The sequence below is a fragment of the Lichenostomus cassidix genome, unplaced genomic scaffold, assembly GCF_008360975.1.
Source record: "Lichenostomus cassidix isolate B80296 unplaced genomic scaffold, HeHo_3.0 HiC_scaffold_43, whole genome shotgun sequence".
Classification (NCBI taxonomy): Eukaryota; Metazoa; Chordata; class Aves; order Passeriformes; family Meliphagidae; genus Lichenostomus; species Lichenostomus cassidix.
This window is the reverse complement of record NW_028147635.1, coordinates 739,042-756,950: the sequence shown is the minus strand read 5'-3', so window position 1 is coordinate 756,950 and position 17,909 is coordinate 739,042. Positions and strand designations below refer to the sequence as shown.

General features: G+C 53.1%; 3 protein-coding genes and 1 pseudogene across 4 annotated transcripts in view; 3 read left to right on the top strand and 1 right to left on the bottom strand.

Moving 5' to 3' along the window:
* LOC146421070 (uncharacterized) overlaps positions 1-17,909 on the top strand; it is a 391,077-nt gene that overhangs the window by 209,330 nt on the left and 163,838 nt on the right. The gene's annotated exons all lie outside the window — the stretch shown is intronic.
* LOC146421075 (uncharacterized) overlaps positions 1-17,909 on the bottom strand; it is a 79,515-nt gene that overhangs the window by 1,007 nt on the left and 60,599 nt on the right. The gene's annotated exons all lie outside the window — the stretch shown is intronic.
* On the top strand, positions 5,247-6,579 carry LOC146421078 (uncharacterized). The gene is made up of 2 exons (XM_085047607.1): positions 5,247-5,298; positions 5,487-6,579. The coding sequence occupies exons 1-2, from the start codon at positions 5,247-5,249 to the stop codon at positions 6,407-6,409; spliced, it is 975 nt and encodes a 324-aa protein (XP_084903733.1). The 3' UTR covers positions 6,410-6,579.
* On the top strand, positions 13,635-16,736 carry LOC146421077 (serine/threonine-protein kinase pim-1-like; annotated as a pseudogene).

Here is a 17,909-nt window from a genome sequence, read left to right as displayed (position 1 = left end):
CTCGATTGCTGGCCAATTTCCTGGCACAGGGTGGGTCTTTTCTCCTCACAGCACCCTGGGCTTGGTTTGGAGCCTCTCCTCGTGTGGGATCTCCAGGGCTTTTCCTCCCCATTGGATTCCTGCACCATGGAGTTGCTCAAAATGGCCTCTTCCATGCGGTTCTTCAGGGAGGATTTGTCCTCCTTACTCTCTGTCATCAGCTCGTTGCCTGGGGGAGGAAGGACAAGGAGAGGATTTGGGATTTGCCTCCGTGCCAGAGGGAAGGGGAAGGAGATCCCCCCCAATCGATTCTCGGCAAGACGGCGTCAGCAGCAGGGTTGTCCTGCAGCCAGGGGCAATGCTGGGCTGGGTGATGGAGGAGAAGAGAGCAGGAAAGGGGAAGTGACTTCCTCCTCACCTGACTGGCTGTCCCAGGGCATCTTCCTCTTCCTCACAGCTTCCTTCTCCATCCAGCCAAGTTTGGGAATGGGAAATCCTGGTTTAGGGGGAAAAACAAGGTGTGAGTTCATTTGGGTTTGAAGGTTATTCCTGCCCCAGTCCATCTCTAGAAATCACTGGCTGTATAGTCACTATAAAAACCTCTGAAACGCTGTGCTGTTTTAAACTGGCAAGAGAAATGGATTCCCCCAAACTGCCCCAAGAGAGATTAAGATGGGAGTCACAATCCACCAAAGAGATTACAAGAAATACAATGACACAGCTTTAACTCACAAAGGCAGAGTATAACCAGGCACCCTCGGAGAAGAGCAGCATGGTGTTCCTTAGTTCCTGTGCTGAGCGCCATGTGCACCCATTGTATGCCAAGAGAAAGCAAAAGGAAACCAAACCTGTTGGTCTGAGTGTTGGTCACAGTCCTTCTGAAGTGGTAGTTTCAGTCTTGTCTAAAGCAGTGGCTGCAGTCCTGTGGAAGTTCTGCTCCTCCTTCTCTGGGTCTGTTGAGCTGTGTCCCACATCCCCAAAGCCACATTATATATGCTCAGGTTCAGGTGGCAATGCTCAGTACCTCCCCCAGGCAGGGAGTTTGACAATGGAAAGATGTCATCCTGTGAGTCATGGGATATCTGGGGAGTCTTTGATGGTCTCAGTCATTTCAGCTGCCCATTGTGCTGGTGCCATTGAGTCCACGATGGCCCATTAGCAGAGATGACCCCTCAGGGTAGGTGGGACTGTGCTGGTGCTTCCCTGGAGGGAGTCATCTCAGCTGAGTCATTGGTGTGAAGAAACAGAAACACTGCCTTGCCTCACAGGGTTTGCCTCTTCTTCCTTATCTCATTTAACACCCAGCTCATAGCCTGAGGGATCAGGGGTGCACTGGGCAGCTCCTGCAAATGACCTCTCATCAGCAGCTCATCAGAAATATCCTAATGGGAGTAGAATGCCTAGTTTGGTCACACCCACAGAGTGCTAAACTGGTGCCCTGCTCCTATAACCAGGACAGACTGGCAGTGAAATGTAATTGCAAGATGTTGTTCCACTTGGCTTTCAGCAAAATAACCCATGGACAGAGTTCCTTCCAGCTGCAATCATTCCTTGATTCCCTCAAGGATTTGCTTCCCTTTCCTTCTTCCTTCTGCTTCAAGCTGGGAATGTGCTGGAAAATGTTCAGCAAAACAAACTTTGCTGCATGCTCTGGGAGCCCAAAGAGCTGCTGGACCTTGTCACCTGGCCCTGCACTGCTCTCTTGAGATGCATGGCAGAGCCAGGACTCTGGGAGCCTCAGGAATTGTCCTCTGGGATCCATGGATTTACAGGGGTAGAAGTTACTAATTTAGGGGGGCTAGAAGCTGAATAATAATCTTCTGGAACTGACTTAGGAGGCCTGAGTTTGGATAATGATTTACTAAGAACTGCTTGCTGAAAACAATATATCACTTGCTTAATGATTTTTGCCTACCCAGTAAAAGGGAGGATATAGAAAGGAAAGCCAAATAATTGATAAAAATTACTGAGTTTGACTGAACATCCTGCTCTCAGACCCCAGAACTGGCTCAAGTGAGTTCTAAGGTTTGGACTTGGACCAAGAACCAAGGGGGCATGTGCAAGGAACCAAGGTGAAGAGTTCATCCTGAGGAAGACTACTAACTTTATCCCTCATTTATTTTTAGGACTCTTGCCCACAATTAATCTGTGACGCTGCGCTTGTGCGAGCATATTTAAATGAACTTTGAACTCATTATAATACAAAGCTGGGACAGGTAATGAGTATGTATAGGAGCATTGTGTAACTTTATGCATATGTAACCTGTAACCTAATATAAACCAAGTGAAGAGCTGCTGATGGTGTGCATGCCTTTGGAGGGGCTGCTGCCCATGCACCCCAGCTGGAATAAAAGCATACCTCCTTCATAACTTTCTGAGTTGTGGAGTCTATCGGTGCTTCACCAGGGCAGACACTGCAATGGGCTGGGATTCCAGTTTCCAGCAAGGAAAAGATGTTCCTGCTGTTGAAGGCAAAGCTCTTGTGGGACTGAAAGCCAAGTGGAGCAGGATAGTGCAATGAAATTTTACTGCTGCCTATCCTAGCAATGACTCAGCTGTGATAACTCCCTTTGAGGAAGCACCAGCTCATTCCCACCCAGCCTGAGGGGTCATCTCTGCTAATGGGCCATTGTGAACTCATGGAACCTAGGAGTCATTGTGACACAGTGGGGCCTCATGGAACACAGGAGTCCATTGTGACACTATGGAACCTCGTGGAATGAAGGGGCCACTGTGACACTGTGGTGCCTCGTTGGAACTCAGGAGACCATTGGTGACAGAACAGGAGCTCATGGAACCTGTGGAGCACTGTGACACTGCAGGGCCTCGTGGAAGCAGTGAGACCATTGTGACACTGAAGAAATTCAAAGAACCAAATATCCACTGGGACACAGGAGGGCATAATGGGAACCAATGAACCATTTTTGGCAGTACAGAAGGTCATTGGATCAAGGACACATGGTGATAAAATGTGGTCTTAAATGTCCATTGTGACCCTGAGGATCCAAGGAGACCATGGTGGCACTACGGAACCTCATGGAACCATTATTCCATTGTGACACTGCTGGGCCTCAGGGAGCCAAGGACACCATTGTGACACTGGGGAACCTTATGGACCCAAGCAGCCATTGTGACACTGGGGAGCAAGGAGTCCATTTCTGACAGGATGGAAACTCATGGAACCAATGGACCATTGTGACATTGCAGAACCAACACAGCTGCTGGACCTTGTCACCTGGCCCTGCACAGCTCCCTTGGGAGGCATGGCAGGACCAGCACTCTGGGAGCCCTAGGAATTCTGCTCTGGGATCAATGGCACACACTGCAAGGGTCTGGAATTCCAGTTTGCAGCAAGGAAAAGATGTTTCTGCCCTTGAAGACAAAGCTCCTCAGAAGCAGGAGCCAAAAGCCAAGTGGAGTAAAATCTTACAATGACACTTCACTGCCAGCCTTCATCACTACATCCATGGTTGTTTTAGCTCATGGACTGGGAACAAATATCATGGCAGGGTCTTTGGCTTGGATTTGCCCTGGCTAAAGAGAGACACTGTGAGAGAAACAGAGCAGGCCAAGAGAGGCAGAAGAGAAAGGAGGACACAAAGAGCAATCAGCTGAGAAGGTGGAACACTGAAAATAGAACTGGAACTAACTGAAAATGAATGGAACATTAATCAATAATTCTGGGTGATTTATTTACTCTCAAAACACAGCCCATCCACCCTGTCCTGCACAATTCTGATCCCATCCCTCCAATTTTGGATTCTTCATCCAAATTCTGTGCTGGTGCTTCCCCGGAGGGAGTTATCACTGGAGAGTCTTTGCCAGGACAGGCTGGCAGTGAAGTGTCATTGCACTATCTCCACTTGCCTTTCAGCCCCACAAGAGCTTTGCCTTCAAGGGCAGGAACATCTTTTCCTTGCTACAAAATATGGAATTCCAACCCATTGCAGTGTGTGCCATGGATCCCAGGGGACAATTCCCGAGGCTCCCAGAGTCCTGGCTCTGCTGTGCATCCCAAGGGAGCTGTGCAGGGCCAGGTGACAAGGTCCAGCTGCTTTTTGGGTTCCAAGAGCAAACAGCAAAATTTGCTTTGTGGGACATTTTCCAGCACATTCCCAGCTTGAAGCAGAAGGAAGAAGGAATGGGAAACAAATCCCTGTGAAAATCAAGGAATGATTACAGCTGGAAGGAACTCTGTCCATGGGTTATTTTGCTGAAAGCCAAGTGGAACAACATCTTGCAATTACATTTCACTGCCAGTCTGTCCTGGTTATAGGAGCAGGGCACCAGTTTAGCACTCTGTGGGTGTGACCAAACTAGGCATTCTGCTCCCATTAGGTCATTTCTGATGAGCTGCTGATGAGAGGTCGTTTGCATGAGCTGCCCAGTGCACCCCTGATCCCTCAGGCTACCAGCTGGGTGTTAAATGAGATAAGGAAGAAGAGGCAAACCCTGTGAGGCAGGGCAGTGTTTCTGTTTCTTCACACCAATGACTCAGCTGAGATGACTCCCTCCAGGGAAGCACCAGCACAGTCCCACCCAGCCTGAGGGGTCATCTCTGCTAATGGGCCATCATGGACTCAATGGCACCAGCACAATGGGCAGCTGAAATGACTGAGACCATCAAAGACTCCCCAAATATCCCATGACTCACAGGATGACATCTTTCCATTGTCAAACTCCCTGGCCTGGGGGAGGTACTGAGCATTGCCACCTGAACCTGAGCATATATAATGTGGCTTTGGGGATGTGGGACACAACTCAAGAGATCCAGAGAAGGTGGAGCAGAATTTCTACAGGACTGCAGCCACTGCTTTAGACAAGACTGAAACTACCACTTCAGAAGGACTGTGATCACCACTCAGACCAACAGGTTTGGTTTCCTTTTGCTTTCTCTTGGCATACAATGGGGCCACGTGGCGCTCAGCACAGGAACTAAGGAACACCATGCTGCTCTTCTCCGAGGGTGCCTGGTTATACTCTGCCTTTGTGAGTTAAAGCTGTGTCATTGTATTTCTTGTAATCTCTTTGGTGGATTGTGACTCCCATCTTAATCTTTTTTGGGGCAGTTTGGGGGAATCCATTTCTCTTGCCAGTTTAAACCAGCACAGCATTTCAGAGGTTTTTTAGACAAGAGGTTTTTTACAGTGACTATACAGCCAGTGATTTCTAGAGATGGACTGGGGAGAGAATAATCTTGAAACCCAATGAACTCACACCTTGTTTTTCCCCCCAAAAGAGGATTTCCCATTCCCAAACTTGGCCAGATGGAGAAGGAGGCTGTGAGGAAGAGGAAGATGCCCCAGGACAGCCAGGCAGGTAAGGAGGAAGTCAGTGCCCCTTTCCTGCTCTCTTCTCCTCCATCTCCCAGCCCAGCATCATGCCTGGCTGCAGGACAACCCTGCTGCTGACTCTGTCCTGGTAGGGATGGACTGGGGGGATCTCCTTCCCCTTCCCTCTGGCATGGAGGCAAATCCCAAATCCTCTCCTTGTCCTTTCTGCCCCAGGCAACGAGCTGAGGAGAGAGACCAGGGAGGACAAGTCCTTACGGCAGAACCTCATGGAAGAGGCCATTTTGAGCAGCTCCATGACCCAGGAATCCAACCAGGAGGAAAAGCCCCAGAGATGCTGCAGAAGGAGGGGCTGCAAACCCAGCCCAGGGTGCTCTAAAGAGCAAAGACCCACCCTGTGCCAGAATGTTGGCAAGAGCTCCAGCCAGAGTTCAGAGCTGGAGATTCCTGAGAAGCTTCATGAGACCAAGAAGCCCTACGAGTGTGGGGAATGTGGGAAGAGCTTCAGAAAGATCTCCAAGCTTATGGACCACCATCGGATCCACACCGGGGAGAAGCCCTATGAGTGTGGGGAATGTGGGAAGAGCTTCAGCCAGAGCTCCAATCTGATCCGTCACAAGAGGATCCACACTGGGGAGAGACCCTATGAGTGTGGGGAATGTGGGAAGAGCTTCAGCCACAGCTCCCACCTGATATGTCACAAGAGGAGCCACACTGGGAAGAGGCCCTATGACTGTTCCAAGTGCAGGAAGAGGTTTCAGACCAGCTCAGCTCTCCTCCTACACCAGCATATTCACACAGACGAGAGGCCCTTCCGTTGCCCTGACTGCAGAAAGGGCTTCAAACATAACTCCCACCTCATCACCCACCAGCGCATCCACACAGGGGAGAGGCCCTTTGAGTGTTCCGAGTGTGGGAAGAGGTTTCAGACCAGCTCAGATCTCCTCATCCATGAGCGGATTCACACACAGGAGAGGCCTTTCCGCTGCCCTGAGTGCAGGAAAGGCTTCAAGCGCAACTCCCACCTCATCAGGCACTGGCGCATCCACACTGGGGAGAGGCCTTACAGCTGTCCCGAGTGTGGGAAGAGCTTCTCCAGGAGCTCTCACTTGACCCAACACCGACGGAGGCACCAGTAAGGGAAGCCCTGCGAGTGCCCCGAGTGGGGGAAGAGCTTCATGCACTGCTCCGTATTCATCCCCCATTGTAGGACCCACCCTGGGAAGAGCCCTGGTGACCCACACTGCCAGTGACCCAGTATTGTGGTTTGACCCTGGCCAAATGCCAGGCACCTACGAAATCTGCTTTCTCTTCTCTCCCCTGCTGCAGCTGTGCAGAGGAGAGGGAAAAAAAAAACCCTAACAGACACACACACACACAGAGGGCTCATGAGTCGAGATAATGAACCAGGCAGGATGCACTGAGGGGTAGAACAGATTGAGAACTTAAAGTTGCAAAGTGGTTTATTGGTAACCTAACCCTAAACAGAGTCAGAGGAGGCAAATGAGAACTAAAGATAAGCTCTTAATACACTGTTTCTCTGCTCACCCTCTTCCTCTTTCCCACCAATAGCGCAGGGGGTTGTGGCGGGCAGGGTATGGGTTTTTTTTGGTCAGTCCATGACCAAAATTTCTTCTGCTGTTCAGGGAGAGGAGTCCTCTATTTAGCCATGGGTCCCTCCCACTGGAGACAGTCCTCTGCAAACTTCTTTGCTATGGGTCCAATCCCTCAAGCAGCAGCCACTGGAATCTGCTGCCCCATGAGTTCTTGTCCACAGGGTTCAGAGCTCTGAGCCCAGGCCAGGCTGTTTCCATCCCAAGGAACAAGGCCTTTCCCTGCACTGGGACTCCCACTGGATCACAGCTTCCTCCAGGCATCCACCTGCTCCTCTAGCATGAGCACCTCCCCACAGGCTGTGGGTGGATCTCTGCACCCCTTGTGGACCCCGTGGGCTGCAGGGGGACAACCTGCTTCACCATGGTCCTCACCACGGCCAGCAGAGGATTTTCAGCTCCGGTGCCTGGAGCACCTCCTCCCCCACCTTCTCCACTGACCTTGGTGTCTCCATGTTGTTTTCCCTCACATATTCTCACCTCCTCCTCATCCACTGTCTAAAAAGAAGTGCTTGCTCACATTGTTTTGATTGCTTCTTAAATATGGATGTTCTGGGGCTGCCCAGGCTGGGGGACAGGACAACAGTCTCATAGTTGTGCTGGCAGAATGTGTGCACCTGAGCCCATCTGTTGTTCAGAAATTCCGGTTTTCTGTCCCAGTCCCTGGCCTGGGTCTCCCCATGTGGGATGTGCCCCCCAAAGTGCCCAAATCACTGCTGAAGTGCCTGAGCTGCTCCCAGCTGTGGATGTTCCTGTTCACCAGCCTCTCCTGGTCAGTGCCATGGGGGGTGGGAGGGGGTTTAGGGAATCCTAGGGGGGGTTGGGAGGGGCTTTTGTGGCTTTTGGGGGCATTTGTGGTGCTGAGAGGGAGTTTGGCATGCTCTGTGAGAGAGGTTTGGGGTCCTGGCAGGGCTGTGTGACTTGGAGAGAATTTGGGTGTGTGTAGGGGGAGATGGGAATGGGGTTATGGTGGCTCTTGGGCCCATTGATATTGCAGGGAGTGGTTTGGGAGCATCCTAGGAGGAGCTGTTGGGTGGTTTGAGGGGCCTGGGAGTGGCTGTGGGGCTGGGAGAGGGTTTTTGAGTGGTCATGACAAACCCAGACCCCCAAAGCTGCCACCATACCCCACCCCCCAAGGTGCTGCTGGGGTTTGGGGGCTCCATGTTGGAGTTCATCCTCCTGGCTCTGCAGGAGAAGGTGAAGGGTGTCCACAGGGGTCATGTGTGTCTCTGAGAGTGTGTGTGACCCCCCCATCCCAGTGTCACCTCTTTTTCCCTCCCCACAGGGCTCCTGACCCAGCTCCTGCTCCCCCCAGGAGGGAATTTGGGGAGGGGGCAGAGGGGGTGCACAGCCCCCGCCAGGGGATGACCCTGAGCCAGTGCCCTTTGTTTAGCACCAACCTGGGCTTGGGGCTGCAGGAGGAAGAGGCTGATGGGAAGCAGATCCTGCAGGTGGGACAGTGCTTGGGGTCAGATCAGCAGTGTTGGACTTCTCTGGGGGAACTGTGAGGGTGGGCAGGGTGGAGTAACCTCCCAGTGACCTCACCCAGTCCCCTGTTGCATCACACAGCCACCCTGTGATGTCACAGGCAACTCTATGATGTCACACCTCCCTGTAATTTCATACACCTGCCCTGTGATGTAACAGCCACCCTGTGATGTCACACACCCCGCCTTTGATGTCACTACCCATTCTGTGATATCATAGCCCCATCTGTGATGTCACAGCACCACCCTGCAGTGTCACAGCCTACTCTGTGATGTCCCACAGGCAGCTCTGTGATCTCACAGCCCACTCTACCTTGTCCCATCACCATCCTGTGATGTCACACCTCTCTGTGATGTCACACAGCCTCCTCTGTGTCACAGCCTGCTCTGTGATGTCACACATTCACTCTATGATGTTGTAGCTGCTCGATGTCCTCACACAACCCATTCTGTGATGTCACACAGCACCTTTCTGACATCACAGCTGCTCTGTGGTTCTATGACACAACCACAGAGGTGTCACCAAAAATTCAGTAAAATAAAAACCTCCTTAACCCCAATGCAGCATTAAGCAGCAGCATTTTTTATTTGGCCAGATGCACAGGGAAGAGCTCCTCCCAAAGCTGTGCATGCTGAGCACAGGAAAGTTCCTGTTTATAGCCTGTACTTTACATACATATTCAATGACTGTCCCAGAATAAACTTACATATGATAATCTTTCCCAAAAATCATTACCATATTTCCCCCACCCTTTGCACATCTGTTCTTCTGTCCTGGGGCTCTCTTTGGTGGTCCCTGGTGGTTGGTGACCCCAAAGTCCTACCTGACTGCCTGGTGAGCTGGTAGAAGTTGGCACACCTGGGCTGATTGCTTCCTACACAGTAAGCATGGTGTAGTTCCAGGGGCCAGGGGGTTCTGGAGAATAAGCATTGTATGAACCCAGCAGGTGCAAATGATTCTTCATCTGGCAACTTTCCCCCTCTTTGAGGCTTGGGAAGCTTCTCTTCCCTTCAAGCCTTCACAAGCCTCACTCTGCTCTTTTACTCACATCCCGTGAGTTCCTCACCTGCATTCCCAACCATGTTCTTCACACAGCATAAGCAAGTGTCATAATCACAATTATTACTGTGATCCCAATTATACTTTACAAAAGTAAGGCCAACCAAGCAGTCAGAGAAAATCCAAGTCCTTTAAATAATTTATTTAACCAGTTACTTTCTAACCCTCCCCTTAATTCCCTGCTGAATGCAGCAACCAATTTTATCCTCTCTACCTGATCATCCAATTCAGCATCACATTTGGAAGGTGCACACAACAAGTGTGTTGTTTCAATTCAAATATCCACATACTCCATGTAACAGCAAAAGATCTAATGCCAGTTTGTTCTGTAAGGTCATTTTAGTTGTGGCTTTCAACTGTTCATTTATTTCAGTAAACCCCAACTGAGTTGCATTCACTAAAGTTCCCATTTGCAGTCCAATGGTGTGTGTTTGGTCTGTTCCTAAAGAAAGATCTCTGAGGAGTAAAGATGGATTCTAAAATCCATCCCACTGCAGTTCCCATAGTGGGATGTTTCCAAGTTTCATCCCCTTTAACCTTTCCCCACAGCTGGGTTCCCAGGGGTGACTCCTTCCACAAGGAACATAACCTTAAAACCCCAAGTGTCCATTGTGCTCTTGATTCCCCCAAGGGCAAATGTGTGCCCCAAATTCCATCACTTCCCACCCACCCTAAGTGAACTAATGATTTTACCATGTCCTGCTGACAGTCTGTGTCTCGCCAAGCTGAACTGTTTGTTAGGTGAGACCTAACAGGTGTCATTAAGAAAGGCAGAATAATTTCTACAGACACATCCCACCCTCAGAGCCTGGGCCACAGCCATGAGCCACTGTACCTCAGGATTCCAAACAGTTCAAATGTCTATCTAAATGCAATTCCACTTTTCCTTTGCCCTGGGATCCTTTGGCCTTGGCCTTATTAAATCAGGGTATTTTATACCCACCTGTAAGGGGTCCTCTGGGAGGCCTGGGCTCCCTTCCCAGTCCAGACACCACTGAACTGGCTGGATATATTCCCACTGTCCTGTCTGAGGGCTGTTCCATACTTCTGAAATTTGACATCCCCAAGGGGTATCAGTGCAATCTGTCAGCCAATAGATATTTCCTGAGGTGATTTCCAGGTCCAGTTTTGAGATATTACAATTCTCAACAGTATCGTTCTGATCTGTAAGAATTCCTTTGGAAGGAATATTCTCCTGCCATCCCTTTCCATTTGCCCTGGGTGCTATTTCCTTCCCACACGTGTTCCCAGATTTTTGTCAAAGCACTGACTAAAGCTCCCCACGGAATTGGATTTTCTGCAGAGAAAATGTGTCGGCAAACAAGCTGTTATAGGTGTTACATTCTGTAATCTGCAAAAATCTTGCACTAACTTTAAGATCACATTCCCCTCCCCAGAGGTTAACAACATAATTTCTATTGTTATTATAAATATGCAATTAGTCATCATCTTCATCTAGATCCAATAAACAGTATCCCCTTAGAAAATCATATTTGATACCTAAACCAGTAGTGTATATATATATAACCTGCAGGGTCCAGGGTATCAGTCAGTTTTCTCTCTGCTGTATTTAATGTCTGGTTGCTGGTTTTACCTGCTTGTGATGAACCCAGGGTTCAATTCCTTCCACCCTGAGGGCAGTGTAGGTTACCAGGAGAACTTGGAAAGCTCCTTTGCACTCTTCCTTCAAGGGTTCAGAGCTCCAACTCTTTACATACACAAAATCCCCAGACTGGAATGGATCAACAGGGACATCCACAGCAACTGGTCCTGACAGGGTTATAAACCACCTTTCCTAAAGAAACCAGGTATAGATTTAAATCTGTTTCTCCCTTTGGATGGATTTCTCCAGGAACTGATGGTGTTTGGTACAGCTGCCCCAACAGCAATTCACTGTTTTTGTCCCTGGCTGAATTCTGACTCACAGAAGAGCCAGAGGAAGGGTCTGTGGCTGTTTTGAAGAGGTTTCCTGGCACATTTTCCTAATTTGTTGTTTCAAATTCTGATTCATCCTTTCCACTTTCCCACTCACCTGTGGTCACCTAGGGCTGTGTCAGTCCCTTTTTATACCCAGGGTTTTGCTCAGCTGTTGCACCACATCTGCTATAAAATGGAGGCTTCTCTCTGAAGACAAACCAAGTTGCCACCAAATCTTGGTATGATTGATTAAGCATAATTTTTACCACTTCCCTGGATTTATTGGTGCGACAGGGAAAGACCTCTGGCCATCCAGAAAATTTGTCCACCAATACCAAAAGACACTGATTCCAAATTTGTCTGGGTAATTTGGAGAAATCGATTTCCAGTAACTTCCAGGTGAATTTCCCTGTTTAACTGTACCAGGAGGTGGCCTTTTCCTGTTTATGGGATTGTTTTTAAATAAATTGAACAATTCACTGTTACCGATTTTGCAATTTCATTCTATCCCACACCAAGCAGAGAATTTCAGAGATTAGATATCCTGGACTCAGTCCCCCAGTGGGTTTTGTTGTGGGTTTTTTCCTTTATTTCCCTCATTACAAAAGCTAATTCATCCATCCCTCTTCATTCTTAGTGGCTTTTAACATATTTGGTAAACATTGATTTTTACAGGGTTCCACTCCCACTCGGTTAGGGGGGTCTCACCCCACCTTTTAGCACCCCTTCTCCCATCTACCAGCCCCATCCCCCTGCTCCTCTCCCAGCTTACCCCAGAGCTCCTCACCTGTGGCCGGGGACTCTCAGCACCACCAGTGCCACCAGTAGGGCCCCAGCTGCCCCCACACGCTCTTGCCGTGCCCAGCGCCGGTTTTGCAGGTGCCCAGAGCCCCAAAGCAGCCCAAAGCGCTCTGCCCTGGGGGGTCCCCAAAGCGGCCCCGCCCCGCGCGACACTGGCAGCACCAGTCCGGAGCTGTCCACCCTGAGTCCATCCCGTGCTCAGCAGAGCATCCTGTGCTCTGTCAGCACTCTCTTCTCCTTCGGCAAGGATTTGGGATTCATGCCAGGCACTGACACTGAACCTCACCCCAAACTGCCCCGGTGCCATTGCTGTCCCCTCGGCGCTGGGCAGCTGCTGTCCCAGGGGAAGCAGGGACACAAAGGAAGCCAAGTGCAGCCCAGCTGCCCGCGCTGATCCAGACGAGCCCCAGGGACAAGGTCCTGCAGAGCCACACGGAGCCCTCGGCTCCTGGCTGGCAACGGTTTGTGTTGTGGCTGCCCCAGCGGCCAGAGCGAGTCCTGGAGCTCCCCCAGCTCCTGCAGCAGGACCCAGGTTCCACCTGCTCTGCCAGGCCCTGCCCAGGGGCCAGCAGATCCACTGGCTCCATGCAAAGGGGGAGGACAAGAAGAATGCATTGGATGCAGCCCCCAAGGACCTCGAGCAAGTCGTTCAGGAACATCCAGACCTTGAGCTGATGTTTGCAAAGCTGCAGCTGGCAGAGTTCTGTGGCACAGGAGACCCAGCACAGGAAGAGGAGACCTACAAGGAGCTGCAGGAGAAACACCCTGAGCCTTAAAGGCTGCTGCACTCTAAATCTCTGCTGGACAAAGTTCTTCCTCTCCAGGAAGGGATCCCGAGATGAGGCTAAAGCAAAGTTTGTGGCTGGTGACAAATTTCCAATTGCAGAGAAAGCAGAGGAGGGACTGCAGGTGGAGGCTGGGAGCCTGGGAAGGAGGAAGGGGTGGGGAAGGTGTTTTGTTAGGGCTTGTTTTAATTCTCCTCATACTGTGATTTGCTTAGAAATCAATTCCATTAATTTCCCTAGCTTGTGTCTGTTGTGCCCCTGACAGTGACCAGTGAGTGACCTCTCCCTGCCCTTATCCCAGCCCACGAGCCTTTCCTCCTGGGTTCTGTGTCCTGCACCTCTGAGGACAGTGACAAAATGGCTTTGGTGGCACCAGGCACCCGGCCAGGGCCAGCTCAGCCCAATAATCCCTGCAATTCATTCCCTCCAGGAAAGGTTCTTGAAAAGAGCGAACAGGACTGTGGAGAAGATTCCTGAAAAACTGAAACAGCTTTCAAGAAGTGAAAAGAAAAGGTAAAGAAACAATTCAAGATGTTTTCCTCTATTTATTTCTATGCACCCCTTTTCCATGTTGCACTACTTCTCCATCCCATTAATTGCAAATGGATCTCACCTCGAAGATCTATGACTTAGCATGTTTTAGACTCTCTGTAATACCATGAGTTACACAGTTTGTCTTTCCCCGTTCTGCTTGGAAAGCAATGCTGGAGACACAAGTGCAGTGCTTGGGTGAGGTATGAATTCTAGAGACAGGGAATGTGCTCCACTAGTGTTTGACCCTCAGCAGGGACAATGCACAGAGCAGCCAAGGGGATTGCTGTGCCACTGTGCAGCAGTCAAGCCTCTGGATGTGGGCTGAACACGGCAAAGTTCCCGTGTTTGGACAGACTCAGGGGCTGCCCCCGGGGACGCGCAGGGCTCGGCCGTGGGGCGCGCGGGGGCGAGCGGGGAACGGACAAACGGCCACTCGGACTAACGGCCACTCGGACTAACTGCCCCAGAGCTTCAGTTGCAGCAGCGGCAGCGGCAGCGGCAGCGGCGGCAGCGGCGGCAGCAGCGACTGAAGAGTTTTGAGGACCCCCTCCTTCCCTTTATCCTGCTCCTCCTCTCCCTCTCCCCCTGTCCCACAGCCTCTCCCAGTGTCCCTTTCCCTGTGTCCCCTCCTTTCTCGCCCTCCCTCTCCCCCTTCCAGCCCGGGCCATGCCCCAGGCTCGCCCCCGGCCCCGGGCGGGGCTGCCCCCTCCCCGCCCCTGGGCGTCCCGCCGCGCTCTCGCCTCTGCCCGGCTCTGCCGGGCTTGGCTGTGGCGCTGCTGGGCGGGCATCAGTGGCTGGGTCTGGGGCGGCATCGCCACCCTTTGGCTTCGTCTGTCCCGAGCCTGGCCCCGGCCCCGACGCAGGGTCCAGTGCCGACCCCGACCGCGGCCCCGGCCTCGACCCTGGCCCCAGCTTCGGCCCCAGCTTCGGCCCCAGCCCCGACCCTGGCCCCAGCTTCGGCCCCGGCCCCGAACCCAGCTCCGGCCCCGTTACCGGCTCCTCCCGGGGCCCGAGGAGGACACACACGGCGCGGCCGCTCCTGCCGCCCGCGCTGCGCCTTCCCCGGCCCGAGCTCCGCTGCTCGGCAGTCCGGCCGCCGGCCCCGAGCCGCCCATGCCCTGTTCAGAGGGGGATGCCCGGCCCGGGGTGGTGCAGAGGCGGTCGGGGGCCGTGTGTGGCCCCGGGCCGAGCGGTGACGGCCGCGTGTCGCCCGCAGGGAAGGCGCAGGAGGCCCTGCAGGAGCGGTACCGGCTGGGTGCGCTGCTGGGCACAGGCGGGTTCGGCAGAGTCTACGCGGGGACGCGGCTAGCGGACGGCGCCCCGGTGAGTGGCGGGGCTGGAGGAGGAGGAGGAGGAGGAGGAGGAGGAGGAGGAGGAGGAGGAGGGTGGAGCTCGGCAGGGCGGGCGGCGAGCTGAGCCCGCTGCTCTCTCTTGCTCGCAGGTGGCCATCAAATGTGTCTCGAGGGATCGCATCCATCATTGGGGCGAGTTGGTGAGTGAGCGGGGCCAGCGGCAGAACCCGGGCCGTGCCGGGCGGGGATAAGCCGGGGCCCGGCAGGGTGGGAGCTGCCAGGACGCCTCGAGGGAGGTAGAGCGGGCGTGGGGTGAGCGGGGGCGCAGAGCATCCCGGGCTGGGTGAGGGGTCCCAGAGCCATGGCATGGCCTCAGCCCCACTGATGGCATCGTGGTCCTCCCGCAGCCCGATGGCACCCGTGCGCCCCTGGAGGTCGTGCTGCTGCACAAGGTGTCCACTGGCTGTGCTGGTGTCATCCAGCTCCTGGAGTGGGTTGAGCTCCCCAGCGACTACCTGTTGGTGCTGGAGCGTCCGGAGCGCTGTCAGGACCTCTGGGATTTCCTGGCGGAGCGGAGGTTCCTGCCGGAGGAGGAGGCACGGGGGATGTTCCGGCAGGTGCTGGAGGCTGTGCGGCACTGCACCAGCTGCGGGGTGCTGCACAGGGACATCAAGCCCGAGAACATCCTGCTCGACCTGGACACCATGCAGCTGAAACTCATTGACTTTGGCTGTGGCGCCTTCCTCCAAGACACAGCCTACACCCAATTTGCAGGTGAGCCTTCCCAGGGGATGCTCCTGGGCATCTCATGGTCCAGCCTGGGTGTAGCACCAGGGCTTCTCCTGTAGCTGCCAGGCATGGGATTAACTCTTCAGGCAAGTTACTTTTGGGTGGGGGTCGAAGGGGGCAGCTTGCAGCCCTGTTGACCACCTTCACCACCCACTCTGCCCTTGGCTGGGCTGGGGCTGGGGCAGTCAGTCTGACAAACTCCAATGAGTGTAGCAGTGAGGGGTGTCAGACCCCATGCCCCAGACAGTTTGGTAGGCAGGCGAGGAAGGGCTTGGACTGCTCCACTCCCCTTGTTTGCCTTGGCTTGTAAGTGTTTTTCGGGGGCAATGCAGAGAGGGATGAGAGTGGTTTTTCCCACCTCTGGGAATGGTTTTATTTTGCGTGTCATGGTTGGATCTCCCCAGGGCTTCTGCTGCCTCATTCCAACACCAGTAGCTTCTTTTCCAACCCCAAGTTTGTACATGAGTCACAGGTGCTGGCGAGAGGGCAGCAGGTCACCCTGTGTGCCAGTGGTGCAGCCCCTGCATGCCCAGGGATGTGGGGTGAGGCTCTGGGAGCAGCAGCATCCCCTGATGAACTCCATCTGTATTCCATAGGAACCCTGTCCTACAGCCCACCAGAGTGGATCCACCTCAAATTCTACAACGGTGGGGCAGCAACGATCTGGACCCTGGGCCTCCTGCTGTACCACCTGGTCGTCGGGAAGCACCCATTCAGGAGGGGCCAGGAGATCATCTGGGGGCGGATCTTGTTCCCACGACGGCTCTCTCAAGGTGGATCCTCATCTCTGTGGCACAGGGGGAATACCAGTGCTGGGAGAGAGCAGCAGGCTCATGAGCATCCTGCTCTGGCAGCTGCTGAGGAGGTGGCACATGTCCTGCTCTCCTGCTCTCCTCCAAAACAGAGAATGCCTGGGGAAGTTTAGGCACAGTTCTAGCACACCCAGGATGGCCTGGGCATGGGAACGGGGAGGGAAAAGTGGACAGGAGCCTTCTCCAACTGACTGGCAGTTTCTGGTTTCTCTCCTCAGAGTGCCAAGATGTTATTAAGAGGTGTCTGTCCATGCAACCCATGGACAGGCCATCGCTGGAGGACCTCTTCAACGACCCTTGGATGCGAGATCTTCATCTGCCCTAGAAGATGGGAGAGATCCACGTGCACAGTTTGATCCAGGGGCCTGGCAGGTAACAGCTCCACACATCTTGTCCTGGTGCATTGTTGGCTGGGGCCCTGGGCAGAACACTGACAGCCTAGTGTGGCCCCCAGGGAAGGAGAAGGAGCCCCTGGAGATGCTGCACCAGGTGGAGCTGCAGCTGGAGACACCAGGAGGACTTCAAGGATGACAACCTCTACCTCGACCTGGCGACGTGCAAGGTGAAGATGATCAGCTTTGACTCTGGCACTTTCTTCAAAGACACACTCCACACCTGATTTACAGGTGAGTTCAAAGCCAGGGGGATGCTCCCACATCTGTGCATTGCACAACCTGGCTGGGCGCCAAAAGTTTTCCCCTTTTGCTGGGCTGCATGCTACAACTTCTTCAGTCATCTGCCAAGCTGCTCTTTGGCTCTGGGCAGCTGCTGAGGAGGTGGATCTGCCATGGCTGGCTGGAGGCTGGGCACATGTCCTGCCCTCCTGCTCTCCTCCCACAGGCAGCAATGATGGGGAGGTTTGGGCACAGCTCTGAGCTCAGCCAGCATGGCCTGGGCACTGCGGGCAGTTGGGACAAGGGGGACAGGAGCCTTCAGCTGACGGGCAGTTTCTGGTTTCTCTCCTTCCAGCAGAGCTCTGCAGATGCTGAGGCTGCTCTGGGCTCTGCCAGGGCTCTGCTGGGGCTCAGCCCTGAGCACGGCTGGGCCTGCTCTGCCCTCCCATTGCTCTGACAGCTCTGCATCAGACGAGCCTGTTCTGAGCACACCGACGGAGCTTTCTGCTTGTGCAGGTGAGTGAGACCCTCCTGCAGGCCCAGAGATTGCAGTGAGGGATACACATCCAATTGGCAAGAACCCCAACACTCCACAGTCCCAGCTGAACACCTGTATGTCCACAGGATGTTTTGTCTGTCCCACTCTTGCTTCTTTTTGGGTTGGAATTGTGCAATTGCACTTTCTTCCTCCTCTAGAAGTGCCACGAGTGAGCCAAACCTGGCGAGTGGGCTGTTGTTCCTGAGGCAGTGCAGTCTGGAGTTGGTGAATGAAGAATTGCCCTTCTCCACTTCCAAACCAGAGCAAAAAGTTGTAAGTGGGAGTTTGCATCTTTAAGAAAGCACTGACAGTTTCAAAGGGAATGCACAGCTCGTTCACAGGGTGAGAAGGAAGGACATCTTCTTAATGAGATGGGGATCAACAGAATCTGGATTCC

Coding starts and splice junctions, on each gene's coding strand:
- LOC146421078 (XM_085047607.1), top strand. CDS start 5,247: ATGGAGAAGGAGGCTGTGAGGAAGAGGAAGATGCCCCAGGACAGCCAG. Junction 5,299..5,486: donor GCCCCAGGACAGCCAGGCAG/GTAAGGAGGAAG, acceptor TTTCTGCCCCAG/GCAACGAGCTGAGGAGAGAG.